The sequence below is a fragment of the Primulina eburnea genome, chromosome 17 (assembly GCF_022965805.1).
Source record: "Primulina eburnea isolate SZY01 chromosome 17, ASM2296580v1, whole genome shotgun sequence".
NCBI lineage: Eukaryota > Viridiplantae > Streptophyta > Magnoliopsida > Lamiales > Gesneriaceae > Primulina > Primulina eburnea.
In genome coordinates, this window is record NC_133117.1 from 20,226,007 (window position 1) to 20,246,552 (window position 20,546).

General features: G+C 35.9%; 1 protein-coding gene across 3 annotated transcripts; it reads left to right on the forward strand.

Moving 5' to 3' along the window:
* On the forward strand, nt 1–3,224 carry LOC140818440 (actin-97-like). 3 transcript variants are annotated; one of them, XR_012114982.1, is made up of 6 exons: nt 1–195; nt 1,215–1,278; nt 1,393–1,786; nt 2,113–2,726; nt 2,864–2,988; nt 3,067–3,224. XR_012114982.1 is itself a non-coding variant. In XM_073178394.1 (6 exons), the coding sequence occupies exons 2-5, from the start codon at nt 1,219–1,221 to the stop codon at nt 2,927–2,929; spliced, it is 1,134 nt and encodes a 377-aa protein (XP_073034495.1). In that variant the 5' UTR covers nt 1–195; nt 1,215–1,218; the 3' UTR covers nt 2,930–2,974; nt 3,067–3,224. The 3 variants fall into 3 exon arrangements, 2 of the variants coding, with proteins under 2 accessions (XP_073034495.1, XP_073034494.1); XM_073178394.1 differs by having other exon boundaries at nt 2,864–2,974; XM_073178393.1 differs by having other exon boundaries at nt 2,864–3,224.
* The last annotated feature ends 17,322 nt before the right edge of the window (nt 3,225–20,546 follow it).

The window sequence follows — 20,546 nt, forward strand, 5'->3', positions numbered from 1 at the left end:
TGCATTTAAAGGTGACTTTAATTTCCTTCACATTTACATTTCATTTGCGTTCACTCATTCCCATTTTTGAATCGTTAGGCGCTTAATTTGTGGAAAAACTCCACAATACATTCTCCAGCAATCTCAATTCCTTCCCCCATCATTTTTAATATTATTCATCTGATTCTAGGGCTGTGCTGAAATCACCTAAACAAGGTGATCGCATTCTCTTTAATTTCTCATGCATTTCTTCTATTCTGATTTGCATTTCTTGATGTGTTAAAGATTTGTGAGTGCATTATATGTTTGTGCATGCATTAGGTCTCTGATCAGGTGAATCTGATTACCAGGTTGATTATTTTTTAAAAGTTTTGATCTTTTTATCTCATATCTGAATTTTATTTGTGCAATTATTCATTCATTTATTTTGCTTGCATTTTCCCATTTCTGGATTTGGACGTGGGGTTATATATGTGTGATCTGTTTGATCCGAGTTGATCTTTTCTGGGATAAAATATTTTACAGATTTTGATGTATTGAGCTGTTTGTGTACGAAATTTTGTGGCTATGTGAGTAGCGTGTTTGCTTTGTTATACTAGAGACTGGTGATATTTGGCTGGACTTGAAGAGTAGTCAATTCTTGTGAGATGTTGATCTTATTTAGAAAAAAACACCGACGTGTCTAAGAGTTTCTTTGAGTAGTGGGTTGAAAATTATTGTTAATTGAGGGTGTTAAGTGAGGGTGTTTGGTGTACCCTATCAAAAATATTGAAACGGGGAAAAGTAGTTTACAACTGCAATTCCTTATTGCGTTGTTCTGTGAAAAAGGTATTTTTCGATTCCCAGTATATGTTGATCACGAAATGACTCTTGCCAAGTTTCATTTTATTAATAAGTTGTGACGTCTGTACAAATTTTGAGCTCATATTTCTCATTGATTAGCAATTGCATTCTTTCTTGACTGATGAAACTGAATAATCGATTATTTTACATTGTGCCGGTATGCATTTTAATGTATTTAGCACTCAATGGTTGTGCATCAAATAACATTTGTTTGTACTGAGAAACTGGGAGATTGTTTGTCATGCAGATCTTGATAACCACTAAAACAATGATGTTATCATCTTGTACGAGTAATTATTGTGGCTTACACACTGAAAGAATTTTGATGGCAACCAAAATGTTACATCAGCCTTAAAATCTTATGAAATTTTATAATTTTTGGATGCTTACAGGTAAATGGCAGACGGAGAGGACATTCAACCACTTGTTTGTGATAATGGAACTGGAATGGTCAAGGTAACTATTGTTGTACAGAAATCCTCTTTGCATCGAATAAGATACTCCATCTACAGAGGTTGGTTTCATATGAATTGAATATTTATTTTGAGGCTTGACTTAATGATACTTTAGGCTGGGTTTGCTGGAGATGATGCTCCAAGGGCTGTGTTCCCCAGCATTATAGGCCGCCCACGGCACACAGGTGTGATGGTTGGAATGGGGCAGAAAGATGCATATGTTGGGGACGAGGCCCAGTCCAAGCGTGGTATTCTTACTTTGAAGTACCCCATTGAGCATGGCATCGTTAGTAACTGGGATGACATGGAGAAGATCTGGCATCATACGTTCTACAATGAACTGCGTGTTGCCCCTGAAGAGCACCCAATTCTCCTCACTGAGGCACCTCTCAATCCAAAGGCCAATAGGGAGAAGATGACCCAGATTATGTTTGAAACCTTCAACTCCCCTGCCATGTATGTCGCCATACAGGCTGTCCTGTCCCTGTATGCTAGTGGTCGTACCACAGGTCAGTCGATTCCCAATTTCATTTTCTCTGATTGAGTACATGCTAAAGAAGTATTGCAGTTCTTAGATGAACAACGTTCTAGTGGTTGTACCACTGGTTAGTCGATTTTGAATATCAATTCTGTAAATCGAGTACATGCTGAATATGGTATTGCAATTCTTAGATGGATACCATTTCAAGTTCAACTCCAACCATCCATTATCTTCTAAGTATCTCGTTATATATTTGATCAGCACCCTTTTTTCCTGTGTGGTATCAGCGGTGATATATGACTAGTTACTTCATATTTCCCTGTTTCTTGTTTATAATCACTTTCTTTCGTGCAGGCATTGTCATGGACTCTGGTGATGGTGTCAGTCATACAGTCCCCATTTATGAAGGATATGCTCTTCCACATGCTATTCTTCGACTTGATCTTGCTGGCCGAGACCTCACTGAGCAGTTTGCGAAAATCCTCACAGAGCGTGGGTACACTTTCTCCACATCAGCCGAGAAGGAAATTGTGAGGGACATGAAAGAGAAGCTGGCGTACATTGCTCTTGATTTTGAGCAGGAAATGGAATTAGCAAAAACAAGCACCAGCATTGAGAAGAACTTTGAGTTGCCCGATGGGCAAGTTATCACTATTGGCAACGAGCGTTTCAGATGCCCTGAGGTCCTTTTCCAACCTTCTATGATTGGAATGGAAGCTGCTGGTATCCACGAGACAACATACAATTCTATTATGAAATGTGACGTTGATATCAGAAAGGATCTGTACGGAAACATTGTGCTGAGTGGGGGGTCTACCATGTTTCCCGGTATTGCTGATAGAATGAGCAAAGAAATCACTGCTCTTGCTCCTAGTAGCATGAAGATTAAGGTTGTGGCTCCCCCAGAAAGGAAGTACAGTGTTTGGATTGGGGGGTCCATCTTGGCATCCCTCAGTACTTTCCAGCAGGTAAGCTTGTGCGCCCATCAAGCACAAGTGAACACGCAGAACAACATGAAGCACAATAGCATGATTTAGACTATTGTTAGATATACTTTATACAAGCATTGTTGATCCATGATTTATATTTAATTCATTGTCTACAGATGTGGATAGCGAAGGCAGAGTACGACGAATCCGGCCCTTCGATTGTGCACAGGAAATGTTTCTGATCAGAAACAATTCTCAGTCTGCTGATTATTGAAGTCTTTATTTTGGTAAGCAGATAAAGGTATTGCTTTTCTTATTCTCAGTTTCTACCTATTAGTTTTTAATATTCATTTTATTTTGTGTTGGAATCCTTTTGCAGCATAATAATGTTGCCTTGCCTCTATTGTGTTTTGTATTCCGGAGGAGCGTCGAACGTTGAAATTGTATTTCATATTTTGATTTGGTAAAATAACACTTGGGACTTTATGTTTTCCAATGTGATTAATAATTATAAATTTTGTGCATTATAATACTTTAGATCAATTTGTATTCGGAAATCATGTCAATATTCGGTTATTATCATTATTTTTTGCCCTGAAAGGCTAAAAGTCATGTTGGCATCTCTCAATATCATCATCACTTCTGATCCAAATTTTCCTCTCCCCCAAAAAAAGCACCACATTATTTGTTAAAATAATAATAATAACGAACCATATTATTTTATGTTATAATATAACAAAATATGATTTACAATTTTTTAATATGTGCCTGCCCACATATTTAAAATTAAAAAACAATTATTGGTTACAAACTTACGATCAATTCTTTGGCCAAAATTCTTGTGAAACGGTTTTGCGGGTCAAATTTTGTGAGACCGATATCTTATTTGGTTCATCAATGTAAAAATTTTATTTTTTATGTTAAGAGTATTATTTTTTATTGTGAATATCGGTATGGTTGATCCATCTCACAGATAAAGATTCGTAAGACCGTTTAAAAAGAGACCTACTCCAATTCTTTTTCCTGAGAAACAAAAACCAACACAATCATTTCATTTATTGATATATTTTCAAAAAAATTATTTTACTATATAAAAATTAAAACTATTGGAAACAAAGTTAAAACTAGCCATAAACTGAGCTGTTAACAAACCCAGAAACACCAGACGGTCGACGTTCCCATAGCAATTGGAAAAGTCGTTGCTCTATCTTAATTTGTTGAATCGCGCAGTCTTACTTTTTATTTTAAAATAAAAAATTAGGAGGAACAATATTTTTTTAAGAACGGCCAAAATATTATTCATATTTAAAAGAAAAAAATTTGTCAAGATATTTTATGAGCAATAACGCAACCAGGATTTTAAAATTACATAGATAAAATCTAAATACTATTTTATGGTGAACGAAATATTAAAAATAAATTTTTTAAAAACTTTTTAGCTTAAAAATGAAGTAATCCTGTTCTAGTCACTTGTACAAAATACTCCCATATTTATCTATATAGAGTAAAACTTTTATAAATAATAAAACTCTAAGATAATATTTTATGTAAGTTCTAATTTGGGTCATTAATAGTTTCGATAAATTAATAAGAGTAATTTTTCAAAAGACGTTTGTATAAAATTATGGTCTCATTTATATCATAAATTAATAATTTTTAAAAATTATGTACATAATTAGGAAATTTTAGCAAAATATAATTCTATCACTGTTTGTTTTTTCATGAAATTTGATTCTGTTGTTATAAATATATACATATAATAAAGTTTTGATATATCAGTTCAATGAAGATAATATATGCATTGGTGAAACATATGAAACGAAATCACTTTTTATGTCATTAAATTTATGTATGTGGAACAAAAAAATTAAAATAATAAATTATTAATTTATCGATTAATTAAAACCTCTCTATATTTAATTAAATGTCGTAGTCCCAACATTATTTAATTTTAAAGGTTTTACTGTATTATCATTTTGAAAAGTTATAAAAAAATTCGAATTGATGAAGAAATTTATTCCCATTGTAAATTTTTATATATATACTTCTAATTATAGCATTTAATTTACATGTATACTCAAACAAACCGCATAAATAAAGTATTTGATTACACTATAATACCACGATGCCATTTTCTTAAGTTGATCTTGAAATTCATTAGATGTATATTGTATACTTTAAACTTATTCCTAGTCGATTCAAACACCAAAAATAAGGATATTGGTCGTTCGAGCTCGAAACTAGCATGTATTATGTTAACTACATCTTTCATTGGTATGTGCATAGAGATATTGAACATCATTAGTTCTTTGACTCGGTACAATATAGATGCTCTATGTACTCGTGTTGCACTTTGGCTCATTTTATTAAAAAGTATTAGAAAATTTCTTAAAAGTACTATTTTTTTTTAATTTTTAAATCCTAATGATTTCTTAGTCATCGGCCGAATACATATAAATATAATTAAAATATTTTTGATATCATTTTTAAAATAAAAAAATCAAATAAACTTGAAAATCCAAAAGAACTAGTTTAAAACATAAAATCGTCATACATTTGCAAATCCTAACTTAGCAATAAAGCTAAAGCTAACAACCTTCTCAAAAACCACCCAAAAGTATGATAAAAGTCATAAAAATCTTTAATATAAACTTAAAATCATAAATGCGGAAAACTAGCACCAGTCCTCGGGTTATATGCACTTTCTATAACGTCCCGAAAATTTGAAAGGTCAAGCGAACTATAAACATACAAATTATTAAATTCCTTGTGTATTTCAATTAATTGTTTTAATTGCATAAATTAATTATGTTGTACATGTTGACATGTTTAAAATATACTTTTCTACATGGTTGCATAAAAATGTATTTTTAAATGTTAGTCGAGTTGCGATCGATGAACAGAGACCGAGAGCTGAAAAATAGAAAATGTTTTTATTGGTTAATTGTTTTTAATTATTTAAAATATGGGCGATTCTTTTTCTTATTTTTGAAAATAAGGAGTTTTGAGGTGATTTTATAAGCCAGATCGGTGTTGGATTTTCAACAAAAATACGAACGTTTTGGCAAGCTGGCTAATATATTCACAAACTTTATTAAACAAAATAATTTTTAATATTTTAATTGAGTACTAATGGGCCTAATTAATCTTTCTAATTGACATAAGCTTGATTAGTGTTTAATTAAGTATTTAATTTACGAAAAAACCTACCCTAAACCCCATATTATCACACGCCCACTTCCCCTACAAACTCCAAACACTTTTCTCTGTTTATAGAACACACGCACACATGCAAGGATGAAGGGAAAAACATCAAGTTGCTAGAGTTTTTCAAGCCGTCGTTCTCTCGTCGTCGTTTTTCAATCGTCAACGTTTTTATGTGCGTTCAATACGCAAAGGCACGCCATATTGTTTCCTTTAATCATTAATCACACCATAGTATTTATTTAATTGTGTTTTCCATGAAAATCAAGTGGCATCATGTTGTATTTTCGTACATGCTTCATAAGTGATTTTTTAAGGCTTGGGTTTTCATCCAAAAACAAGTTTTATATGTAACTAAAGGGGCTACCATGAATTAGGATGATATAAGACATGTTTTACACGAGTTTAAGGGCCTAGGATGCGCACAAACAGGCTGCACACGCACATGAACAAAGCTAGAACCAAATTGATCACTATTGTAGATTATGGGATCGGTTGAAGGGAAATTGATGCATGGGGGCAGGTGGCTCAACCAGGTCTGGTGGTTGGGTCCTAGGGGTCATGGTTAGGTACGAGAAAGGGTGCCAGGAGGTCTAGGGCTCGAGCCTTGGGATGGAGAAGAGTCCACGTGAAGTGGGACTCTCCCCCAAAGCTTGCGCAGAATCTGTTCGGTGAAGAAGAGTGGCTTGCGGCTGGCCTGGGCATGAGCCAGGCTGGTCCATTGGGGTCAATGGGGGTTGGCCAATGGTTCGGTCATGGGCTGGAGTGGCTGGGTGCGCTGTGGCTCGAACCAAGAGTGGAAACCGTGAGAAAGGCACATGCGCGCAGGTTGGTGTTTCTGAATACAGGTGGCTTGTTATTGGGTTCAGGGGCTTGGGCTGGTCTGGTCTGGGTATGGTCTGAGCGTTGTCCAGGGTCAGTGAGGGCAGTGGTGGTCGAGGGTTAAGGGGTTGGTTGAGTCCTAAGCTAACTTAGAGTCCTAGTCATGTGGAAGAGATTGACGTACAGAATTGGGGGTCTGTCCTAGACTTTGTGCGTGAGTTAGGGGCTAGGTCCAGGGGCCAGGGTTGGTCAGGAGGGTTCCTAGATTGGTTGGCTCAGGTTTGGCTCGAGTTGGCTCGACCATGGCTCAAGTATTTTGAGAGATGGCTCGATGTGTTCGATAAGGAGTCAAAAACGAAAATTAAAGAACTAAAACTGTAAGGCCTTGAAATTTATTGTTAATCACACCGATTAGAATAAAATCTCCAAAAAAAAGTTAAGAATGTAAAATAATTATATGTATATCTTTCATATTAAAATATACATGTATGGAATAAATTAAAGCACGTAGCCACTATGTATATATGTATTATAAAATAAATGTAACATTTAAATTAAATGAAAAGACAATGGTAAAAATAATATAATATAACTATACTAATATATTATTCCAAGAAATGAAATAGTGAAACAAATTTCACTTAAGTAATTGTGGATGCAACTTGCTTCCAAAATGATTAGCTTTTGTTTGTATCCTTGAAACTTGGTATCGAAGAAATAACAAGGAGACTTCAACTATATAAGAAGATGTTTTCAAGTGAATTTTGAATTAAAGAACTGAACTCTTAAACTTTAATAATAAGCCAACAATAATAATACACTGAAGAAATTCTCCAGCGTCACTTGGAGGTCTCGGGGAAGGTAAGAAATGTTTAATTAATTACTTGTACTTTTCTACCATAAATATATATATGATAATGTGCCAACTATTGAAATTAAATACACATATACATATGTATAAGCTGTTAAATGTATGTGTAGAAATATTAAGTATTTAGAAATTGAATCACATTTTTTCCAACCTTTATGTTTGAAATCATTAGTGTATTTTCGTGTACTAAATGTTGAATATTTTATATAACTTCCTAGTTTATGTATAGATCCAATCCAACTACATGTTTTGCTTAGAATGTCAATGTACAAAAATTTAAGAAATTATTTTTGGATTTTAATGGGTGTTCATACCTTACTGCTATTTTGGACTTTTGATGATATTAGAATTACAATTCATGAATCTTGAGTTGAGAATGAATAATAATAATCAGGAACATTTATTTAATTTATGTGATCTAATAAATTGGATTTCATGACTATTTTGTAAGACTATAACATTATATAATAAATACAATTTGGAATAATGAATTACAAAAATTTACCGAATCTCAAATTTTAATTAGATGAATCAAAAGAGTTATGGTTAAAGTTGTTTGAATTGAAATTGTATCAAATTATTTAACGTGTTTAGTGTTAACCAAGTAAATGGAGTTAAAAATTTATCTATTATTTTCTATATAATAGATCAAGGATTTTACGGAGCTAAATTTCTCTCGTTGAAATAAATTCATAACAAGGTTTGTTATTATCGGATAACATACAACATTATTTGTAAAGTTTGATATTTGTTGAATATGAATTACATGACATTAAATTGTTACGTGGATTATTTGTGACATTACATAACATCGATGCATTAAAACAAAACGTATTTTACACATGTATTTTCTATATATGTAGCATCGATGCATAACATAACATTGCATTGCATATTGTGCCTCGATTTCAATGTTTACTTCTTTCGATATTGTGTTTGGATTCGAGGGGATTATCGGGATGGTACGGAGCTGCGAATAGCCCGAGAGATGATGTAGGCCGATAATGCACAGTACGTCCGTAGTCCTTGGCGAGCTGACCGGCACACGGTAGTAGACTGTGGGAGGAGTGGTCGCTACGACAGTGTAGTCGAGCCTTGCCTATAGCTCGAGCTGTTATGCGCTGCATTTATTGATTGTGCAACTTCCGATATACTGATTTCCCGTGCATGTGTACATACCCTGATCATGCATTGCATCCATGTATCATTCGTTACAATTCATGTTGTTTTTATTTCGGTATTTTCATACTGGGCTATTGCTTATCCCTCGGGGGCGATTATCTTCTGTGTGTGGTGATAATCAGGGCAACATGGCATCCATCGTACTTCTGAGTGAGGAGCAGTATGAGGAAAGCACTTATACTATCATGTTCATAGATGGAGCATTAGCACTAGTAGAGGAGATCTTTTATGATTGCCCTCGGTTGATGTTGGTGATGGGGAAAGACCCCAGTTTATTATACTTCTCAGTAAGGGTGACTTGGTCAGTATACGTGCCGATTCAAATGCTGTGAGGGAGGAGCTAAAATAAAGATGCATAAAAATATATATAATTAGGCTCGGTATATTTTGTTATGTAATATTTATTCGAGCACTAATATGTAAATTGGTATGATGTTGAACTAATCCGGGATGATATGCGTTTTAGTTAAAGACAAATATTAACAATATAAATATTTATATGAATTTAATAAACATGCTATTTGCATTGTCTCAACTAATAATTATACGTATTATACTTTTATACTATATAATAATGAATATATATTTTTTTAAATGTCTGGGCCCGCGTTGACATTAAATTTTAAAATTTCATTCTCCGTAGCAGAGCTAAAACGGTAATTAAATAAAATAATGCATGATTTTGATTGTATCGTGGGAATGGATACACTGACAATATACCATGCCACCATTGATTGTTTCCATGGGATAGTCCGTTTTCGTTCTAACTCTGGGACAAAATGGAATTTCTATGGTAAGGGCTCACATGCCAAAATTCCACTGATATCATCTTTGGAGATGTCGCGTTTATTATTCCAAGGGAATGAAGGATACCTTGTGTATGTCGTCGACACCGAGAAAGCAGAATCAACAGTGTCTGAAACCCCAGTGGTGAATGAATTTCAAGATATTTTTCCTGACGAAATACCTGGATTTCCTCCGCCAAGGGAAATAGAATTCTCGATAGAATTAAATTCTGGAACAACTCCTATTTCTAAAGCATCATACCGAATGGCCCCATTAGAATTAAAGGAGTTGAAGGAACAATTACAAGAATTACTTAATAAAGGATACATTAGACCCAGTGTATCACCATGAGGAGCCCCAATGTTGTTTGTACGCAAGAAAGATGGTTCGATGCGGTTGTGCATTGATTATCGACAACTGAATCAAGCTACTATAAAGAACAAGTACCCCTTGCCTCGGATTGTTGACATATTTCATCAACTTCAGGGTACCACTATTTATTCAAAGATCGATTTGCATTCCGGTTATCATCAATTGCGAGTACGAAACGAAGATATACCAAAGACAGCATTCCGGACAAGATACGGTCATTTTGAATTCCTGGTAATGCCGTTTGGTGTTACAAATGCTACAACAGTATTTATGGACCTAATGAATCGCATATTCAAGGAATTTCTTGAACAATTTGTTATCGTTTTTATTGATGATATTTTGGTATATTCAAAATCTGAAGAGGAACACGCTGAACACTTGAGAATTGTCCTACAGATATTTCGCAAAGAAAAACTTTATGCTAAATTGTCAAAATGTGAGTTTTGGCTAGATCGTGTGGTGTTCTTAGGTCATGTCATATCACGGTTTGGCATCTCAGTTGATCCAAGCAAAGTAGAAGCCATGATTAATTGGTCTAGACCAACAAACGTTCCTGAAATTCGAAGTTTCATGGGCTTAGCTGGTTATTACCGTCGATTCATCGAAGGATTCTCAAAAATTGCTAAACCAATTACCCGCCTAACACAGAAAAATGTGAAATTCATTTGGTCTCATGAATGTGAGTCAAGTTTTCTCGAGTTGAAAAATAGATTGACCACTGCACCAGTTCTTACTCTTCCATCTGGTTCAGGTGGTTTCACTGTTTGCACGGATGCATCATTAAGGGGCTTAGGTTGTGTTTTGATGCAACACGGAAAAGTGATTGCCTATGCTTCTCGGCAACTAAAACCCCATGAGAGCAAGTATCCAGACCATGATCTAGAGTTAGCCGCCATTGTGTTTGCCCTAAAAATTTGGCGTCACTATTTATATGGAGAAAAGTTTGTGATCTTCTCCGATCACAAAAGCCTGAAGTATTTATTCTCTCAGTCGGACCTGAATATGAGACAACGCAGATGGATGGACCTTCTTAAAGATTATGATTGTGAGATTCAGTATCAGCCTGGAAAAGTGAATGTCACAGCTGATGCACTCAGTCGAAAAGTTCAAGATGTCATTATGACTTCAGTCCGAATTTCACAACTCCATGAAGATATTTATACATCGGGATGGAATTTTATTATTAATGATGAGCACGTCACTGTTGCTGTGGTACAGATTTAGCCCGCATTAATTTCTCGAATTAAGGAGGCACAAAGGACTGATACACAAATTCTGAAATCCAAACAATTGGTCCTTGATGGCCACAAATCAGGATTCGAAATAGTTGCAGATGATTCCCTACGATTAAATGGTCGTCTAGTTGTTCCAGAAAAATCAGATTTGCGACTAGAGCTTTTGGAGGAGGCCCATTGCAGCCGTTATAGTATCCATCCAGGAGAAAAGAAAATGTATGCATGTTTGAGACTCTAGTTTTGGTGGAATGGAATGAAGAAAGACATATCTAAATTCGTGTCTAAATGTCTCACATGTCAACAAGTCAAAGCTGAGAGGAAGAAACCCGGAGGACTCCTACGACGTCTCGAAATTCCCAAATGGAATTGGGAGCATATTCAATGGATTTTGTTACTCATTTACCTCGTCCTTCAAAAGGTTGCGATTCTATATGGGTCGTAGTGGATCGCCTATCAAAATCTGCACATTTTATTCCGTACGAGAGAACGTACACTTATAGTAAAATGGCTCGTCTCTATATTGATAATATAATGAGACTTCATGGAATTCTTGTCACCATTGTTTCTGATAGAGACCCAAGATTTACTTCGAAATTTTGGGGAAGTTTTCAAGAAGCATTAGGTTCAAGATTGGCTATGAGCACTGCATATCACCCCCAGACGGACGGCCAGTCTGAACGGACTATTCAAACTTTGGAAGATATGTTTCGCGCTGTTATTATGGATTTTCATGTTGGATGGCAAGATGCTTTATCACTTGTAGAATTCTCATACAATAACAGTTTCCAACGTAGTATTAGAATGGCACCATTTGAAGTCTTATATGGAATAAAATGTAGATCACCATTATTTTGGGATGAGATTGGTTAAAAGCAACTGACTGGGCCAAAATTGATACAGGAAATGAATGATAAAATCCATTTGATCAGAAAACGAATAAAATCTGCCGAAGACCGACAAGCTAGTTACGCGGATCGGCGACAAAGGCCGCTTGAATTCAATAAAGGAGATCGGGTATTCCTAAAAATTTCACCATTTAGAGGAACAGTTCGATTCGGCATGAAAGGACAATTATCACCGTGCTACATTGGTCCATGCGAAATTCTAGAACGTGTGGGAAGTTTGGATCAGAAAGAAAAAAGTTTTGCGTAATAAAAAAATTTCCCTGGTACGTGTTCAATGGTCTCGTCATGGAGTAGAAGAGTCTTCTTGGGAATTAGAGAGTCAAATGCGCCAGTTATTTCCTCAGTTGTTCAACTAGGTATGAATTTCATTGTTATTATTGCAAATACATGGTCATAACATTATTACCATTTCGATTTCAGGACGAAATCTATTTAAGGGGAGGATGAGTGTAAGGCCTTGAAATTTATTGTTAATCACACCGATTAGAATAAAATCTCCAAAAATAAGTTAAGAATGTAAAATAATTATATGTATATGTGGGGACCCCGACGCTAATCATGTTCTTAATCATTATTGAGAGAATTAAAATCGAGTATAATAAACAGGTTCTAAATTTTTTTTTTAAAAGAGTACGCAACACAATCTAATATACATATCAGTATAAAAGTACAAATCATGTACAAGGGTAAATCATAACAAGTACTGTTCATTCACTACATGTCAGATAAGGAAACAGATCTACTTCTGTGTCCGAATCTCCACGCTAAACTAGTCCTCTCTCGTCCTTGTCTTGACCCTGATCCTGTCCCACCTGTTGTCATACACACATACAAACGAGACAACAGCCGGATAACCCCGGTGAGAATTATATTCCCAGTATAAATCATGTATAAACGCATTTCATATAAACAATATAAAGCATGCAATAGATATTCAGAACATGTATCAAAGTCAGAAACATGAATTTATACTCTGAACATTTATCGAATCAGAAACATGACACAATACAAACTCCAAATCACACTCCGTGACTCTTTGACTCTGACTCGACTCAATCCTAATCTAGGGATCCCGATCAGAATAAGAACATACCCCCACCTACACTCCCGATCGGGGTGGTGGCATGTTCTTATTCACGGACTTTTGCTCTTTCCATATCGAACACCAGTAATAGAAGAAACTCCAATTCTATCTACTCCGATATAGCCAAACATCCGGCGTCTTGGCGAATCAGCCACAGACTGGGCCTATCGACCCTAGCGTCCATATCGAACATCAGTAATAGAAGAAATTCCAATTCTATCTACTTCGATATAGCCAAACCTCAGTGACAATGTGCAATGGGCCAGTGACGATTCCATCACAATCAGGCACCTCTGTCATGAGATCAAAAGTATACGACTAGGCACATCCGTTTATGACTCAATACATGCATTGTCTATAAATCCATAGACCAAAGATATCAATCAGATTCAATTACAAATAACAATGCAATAACATAAAGTATGTGATTTTGGGAAACTCAAGTCGAATCCAACTCGAGTTGTGCAATCCCGTATCAACATCAATTTATACCTTTCGTTCTGTTGCTCTGACTCTGTCGAAGTCTCGAACTCACTGCCTGTCCAAATCAATCTGGCAATATCAATATCGAATACACTTTCTCAATGTATAACTCAATTCAAAATCTGTTCTGATCAAAACTCAAATCAAAACATACTTTGATCAATATCGAATCAACATACAATCTAATCCATATCATGATATCACGATACAATCACAATCACTACTGAATCTGAACAATACCAATCTACTGATGTTTCGACGGCATATAATACAGTCTCAATAACCCCCGTCAATCTCAACATCCAGATATAATATAAGAACCCATAATCAGTATCAATACAATCATAATTTCAGTCATAACGGATAATAATCTCAAATCTGCACAATCTCAATCATATTATTTGAGAAAATCATAACAATTATATAAACAGTCTGTTCTTCAATCTGACTTCAATTATATACTGATCAGTATATCCAAAACACATAATATCAGTCCAATCATAATTCCCCCAATATCATAATCTGAAACGATATCAAATTCAATGAAACTTACGTCTTTTTGTAGCTGTCGTCGATAGAAACACGGTGCTATACTCGGATTCAAATTCGGACGGGCGGATCGTCGCAAATCTAAATTATAAGTTTCGAAGGAATTTTGAAATCTCTTTAGCATTTCTCTCGTTTTTCCCTTAGCTATCTTTCTGAATGAATGTATATATATATATATATATATATATATATATATATATATATATATATATATATATATATATATCTTGCATGGTGCAACAACGTGTATCACTTCTTCAAGCTGCACGTCTCGCGCATATGCGCGACTCACATCCGCGCATATGCGTGAGACACAATATCTCGGCGCGTGTGTCTCGGCAGCTTGCGCATATGCGCGCCCCATCGCCGCGCATATGCACGAGACCTAATGTCTCCGCATTCTACCACTCGCGCATATGCACGCCCCAGCTCGGCGCATATGCACGAGGAATTCTTCACAACTCTCAGGTACCCTCGCGCATGTGCGCCCAACTATCTGGAAATGCTGTTGGACACCTGGCGCATATGCGCGCCCTCACTCCGCGCATATGCGCGGGGTCTTCTGCCCGTTCCGCGCATGCTCGTGCATCAAGTCGCGCATGTGCGCGTGTGCACTACCCTCGCACATCTTTCGCGTCTTTTCTCGTCTTTCCGGGTCTAATACTTTCCGTCTATAATCACATCAATTAATCCATAAATCATTTCAGATTAATCTCAGATTACAATAAATAAAATCTCGGGCATTACATTTCTCCCCCCCTAAGGTTCGATTTCGTCCTCGAAATCACAGGCAATAAAATCAGATAAAGAAAGAAATGTATAATAGAGGTTAATCAGGAAACTCATTGCAATGAAAAAATTCTGAAATCTCAGTCTTATATCAGATTTTGTCTTTCAGATAGTCTCTTTGATACCCTGACAACTCTACTGTATGTTCAACAGCAGAATAGTCTTCATTCTGGATTATTTTCTTTCATGGATCCCTAACTCCAATCTAGAATAATAATTCAAGAAGTATAATATCATAATACCACTCGAAATAACTGATGATAGAATCAATATCACAATACTGGCTATACAACATCTGTATATACCAATTAACAGCTCATAACAAATCAATACTATCATCTCCTATCAATCTGATAATTTCAATCAGGGTTAGATTCAATCTTCAACCTCAAATATCAACAGTCATCATCCGACGTTGACATATTCAGTCTATTTATTCTGAGCTGTCTTTATTCTCTTCTGAATCAGTTTCAATTTCTTTTTCATATCTCTGATCCCATCAAATCCAATCTCAGGTATCATCGAGATATAATCCCCATACGAAGAAAATCTGCAGTTCTCACTGTACAATGCCTGGAATGATGCTATCTCGATACTCATCTGATAGCTATCGTTATACGATAATTTACAAGTGACAATAAATCATGTCAACTAGTGCTAAAATTCAGCACTACAGTTCATGGATATTCTCCAGTATCAGGATAGTTCGCTCCGACTATCCGTTGATCTATAAACAATAGGTGAAAGATCTTGTTGTATATTCTGCCAAAAGTACAAAATCAACCGAATATTATGGTATGATAAAATCAACATGGTATTCAGTACAATTTTCCCTTTTTTCTGACATACAACTCAGTCTTCTGATCATGTCTGTACATCTTCCTGTACAAAATAACATATACAGATTCGAGCCATCTGTCAATCACAATCATATCACATCACAATCTTGAAAATATTGCGATAGTTTCATCACAAAATCCATAGAAATGTACTCCTATTTCTATTCAGGAATCAATAATTTATATAACCAATCTCCTGGTTTCTCTCGTTTTCTCCTATTGGTGGCCAATATAGACATCTCAGTACAAATTCTACCACAACTAATCTTATCTGTTTCTATCAAAACTGTCTTTTCAAATTACCATACATTTTTCTACCATCAGGATAATTGCTGAATCAATTCCTGTACACATCTGACACTACTAGTCGTTTGAAATCCGAAACATTTGGCACAACAGATCGGTTATTCGTATACAATACATTATTACATACATGATATTCTAACCGATACATTGTTCTGACTATCGATATCAAACTATGAACATTCTGATCGACTTTCTGAGCTACTTTAACTCTCAAAATCAGTTCTGATTCCACCGGCACAGTAATAAGTTTCAACGATTCACTATCAATTTCAAATATTCATTCACAACAACTGAAATTTCAAATCAAATTCACAACATCAGTCATTAGATAATAGCTTGTTAAACTCATAGAACTGCAAATATTTGACACTGACTTCAATCACAGCCAACTAATCACGGCCTCATTATACTCAGATCAACAGATATATCGTCTACGGATGCCACATACTCTGAATACAATCTGTCTCAGTCCAGATTTACCTCGTAACATTTTCTGTATACCACATCTCAGTTCTCAGAATATTCAACAAAATCAGTCATATTCTTCCAATATCTCAGAATATCACAGCTAACACAAGCATAGAATCATCAAAATATGTCTGAATACAGAGTTAATCAACTCACAAACATAGCTGATACATCCCAACGATGAACACTCAATTAGAGGTAACTCTCGGCCAGTAATCTTCAAATTGCTTTTTCAATTCTTTCAGTTCTATTGGTGCCATTCTGTATAAAGTTCTAAAGAAAAGAAACTGTACCTGGTATCAAGTCAAGGCGGACATCAATCTCCCTGACTAATGGCGAACCCGGAATATCATTTGGAAACAATAGCAACACTCATGCCATTGGCAATCAGCCAAGAATAGACTCGATTCCATTAAATCAACTGAGTATATAAGGAGTCCCTCCGCTCCCTTCGATAATCCTCGAGTCATAGAGAATACGGGTATCAAAGGAATTCTAAATCCAGAATCCTTATCGTATCATGTTTATCCTCCGGCCATGTCAGGTCCGAATCTTACAATCTTCTGGGATCGGTCTGTAATAGCTCTGTACTTGGTCAGCATATCATTATTCAAAATGTAGTCACAATCAGATAATACAAGTACACATCAGCTAATTCAATTTCATTCTCATCTTACTGCAGTATACGATGTCTCACAGAATTCACTGATATAAAAACTCATCCCAAAAAGGTAAAGAGATAACAACTACCACATATACAGACTCAACAGATAAAGCATACATCAATGCAATTCATTCAGAAATCATGTATAAGATGTACGAGAATCTACCAATACATATGCAACATAATAATAAAAGAATAGATACCTGTCACCACATCATCAAGTGCATCCTGGATCTGTTCCTCGGTCACTACCACCAGACGCTTCTGCTCCCGGGAATCTTCGGGAACCTCTCTATGGACATACTCTAGCAAAATGTCTGGATCGTTTGCAGATATAGCAACTACAAAATACTCATTGGCATTGCTCAGTGGGATGTCTCCCTCCGCAGGTGCTGCAATAAACTCCAGTATAATTCTGAGTCGAACTACTGGAGCTAGAAAGACTGCTGCCTAACTTCTTAAACTGCTTCTTTTGAGCTTTCAAATAGTCTTTCTTTTCACCACTACTACCACCACTCTCAGGTCCGAGAGGTGGTTGCTGTGGTCTCGATGCTAGAGGTGCAAACGAAGTTTCTTTCTGTCTTGTCAGACTGGCTTCGGCTCTCTTGGCCCTACTCAGAGCATCAACAAAACTATAGGGTCGACCTGTATTTACTAATGTCAATATCTCAGGATTCAATCCCTTAACAAACTGATCAGTCACAGCTTCATAATTCCCAGCCACGTGAGGGGCAAAACGTAGCAAGGTAGAAAATTGAGCAACATATTCTTCAATGCTTAGGTGACCATGTTTCAAATTTTCAAACTCCGTTTTCTTATCCTCTCGGTACGAACTTGGGAAAAATCTTCGATAGAACTCAATTTTGAAGATCTTCCACGTAATCATCGTACCACACTGTTCCAAGGCTTCTTTGGTTGCAATCCACCAACTCCTTGCGATTTCCTGTAACTGATGTCCAATCAGTTTAACTCTACATTCATTTGGGTACTCAAGTGAATCAAATAGTATCTCTATATCATCCAGCCAATTCTCACAATCAACAATCGTCTCAGTACCCTTCAGAATCGGCGGTTGGAATGACTGAAACCTCCTCAACTCTATTTCCATCGGAGTTTCTGATACATCCATCTGATCAATCAAGATACTTCTCTGGTTCTGAGATTCTTCGAGAAGCTAATCTGATTATCACAAGGGTTAGTAACCAGATACCACAACCTGTTTCAAGTTTCAGTCCTCCTCTGATCATCTTACAGCTGATCAAGAATCGGTTCTGATTCAACCTCAATAATGCATATTACTATATCAAATCAGATAAATCAAGTAACATGTATTAACAAAGCAGTAAATCATGCTAGCAATCGCATGCAAGGAAAGAAAATTCATTCTACCCCGCTCACTAGCCTCTATCTTAGTCTCAATCCGATGGATCTATCGCTCTGATACCACCTGTTGTGGGGACCCGGACGCTAATCATGTTCTTAATCATTATTGGGACAATTTAATCGATTATAATAAACAGGGTCTAAATTAATTTTTTTAAAATAGTACGCAATACAATCTAATATACATATCAGTATAAAAGTACAAATCATGTACCAGGGTAAATCATAACAACTATTGTTCATTCACTACATGTCAGATAATGAAACAGATCTACTTCCGTGTCCGAATCTCCACGCTAAACTAGTCCTCTCTCGTCCTTGTCTTGACCCTGATCCTGTCCCACATGTTTTCATGCACACATACGAACAAGACAACAGCCGAATAACTCCGGTGAGAATTATATTCTAAGTATAAATCATGTATACATGCATTTCATATAAACAATATAAAGCATGCAATAGATATTCAGAACATGTATCAAAGTCAGAAACATGAATTAATATCAAACTGTAAATCATACTCTGAATATGTATCGACTCAGAAACATGACACAATACAAACTCTGAATCACACTCCGTGACTCTTCGACTCTGACTCGACTCAATCCTAATCTAGTGATCCCGATCAGAATAAGAACATACCCCCACCTACACTCCCGATCGGGGTGGTGGCATGTTCTTATTCACGGACTTTGGCTCTTTCTATATCGAACACCAGTAATAGAAGAAACTCCAATTCTATCTACTCCGATATAGCCAAATGTCCGGCATCTTGGCGAATCAGCCACAGACTGGGCCTATCGACCCTGGCGTCCATATCGAACATCAGTAATAGAAGAAATTCCAATTTTATCCACTTCGATATAGCCAAACCTCGGTGATAATGTGCAATGGGCCAGTGACGATTCCATCACAATCAGGCACCTCTGCCATGAGAGCAAAAGTATACGACTAGGCACATCCGCCTATGACTCAATACATGCATTGTCTATAAATCCATAGACCAAAGATATCAATCAGATTCAATTGCAAATAACAATGCAATAACATAAAGTATGTGATTTTGAGAAACTCAAGTCGAATCCAACTCGAGTTGTGCAATCCCGCATCAACATCAATTTATACATTTCGTTCTTTTGCTCTGACTCTGTCGAAGTCTCAAACTCACTGCCTGTCCAAATCAATCTGGCAATATCAATATCGAATACACTTTCTCAATGTATAACTCAATTCAAAATCTGTTATGATCAAAACTCAAATCAAAACATACTTTTATCAATATCGAATCAAGATACAATCTAATCCATATCATGATATCACGATACAATCACAATCACTACTGAATCTGAACAATACCAATCTACTGATGTTTCGACGACATATAATACAGTCTCAATAACCCCCGTCAATCTCAACATCCAGATATAATATCAGAACCCATAATCGGTATCAATACAATCATAATTTCAGTCATAACGGATCATAATCTCAAATCTTCACAATCTCAATCATATTATTTCAGAAAATCATAACAATTATATAAACAGTATGTTCTTCAATCTGACTTCAATTATATACTGATCAGTATATCCAAAACACATAATATCAGTCCAATCATAATTCTCCCAATATCATAATCTGAAACGATATCAGAATTCAATGAAACTTACGTCTTGTTGTAGCTGTCGTCGATAGAAACACGGTGCTGTACTCGGATTCAAATTCGGACGGGCCGATCGTTCGCAAATCTAAATTATAAGTTTCGAAGAAATTTTGAAATATCTTTAGCATTTATCTCTTTTTTACCTTAGCTATCTTTCTGAATGAAGGAATATATATATATATATATATATATATATATATATATATATATATTGCATGGTGCAGCAACGTGTATCACTTCTTCAAGCTGCATAT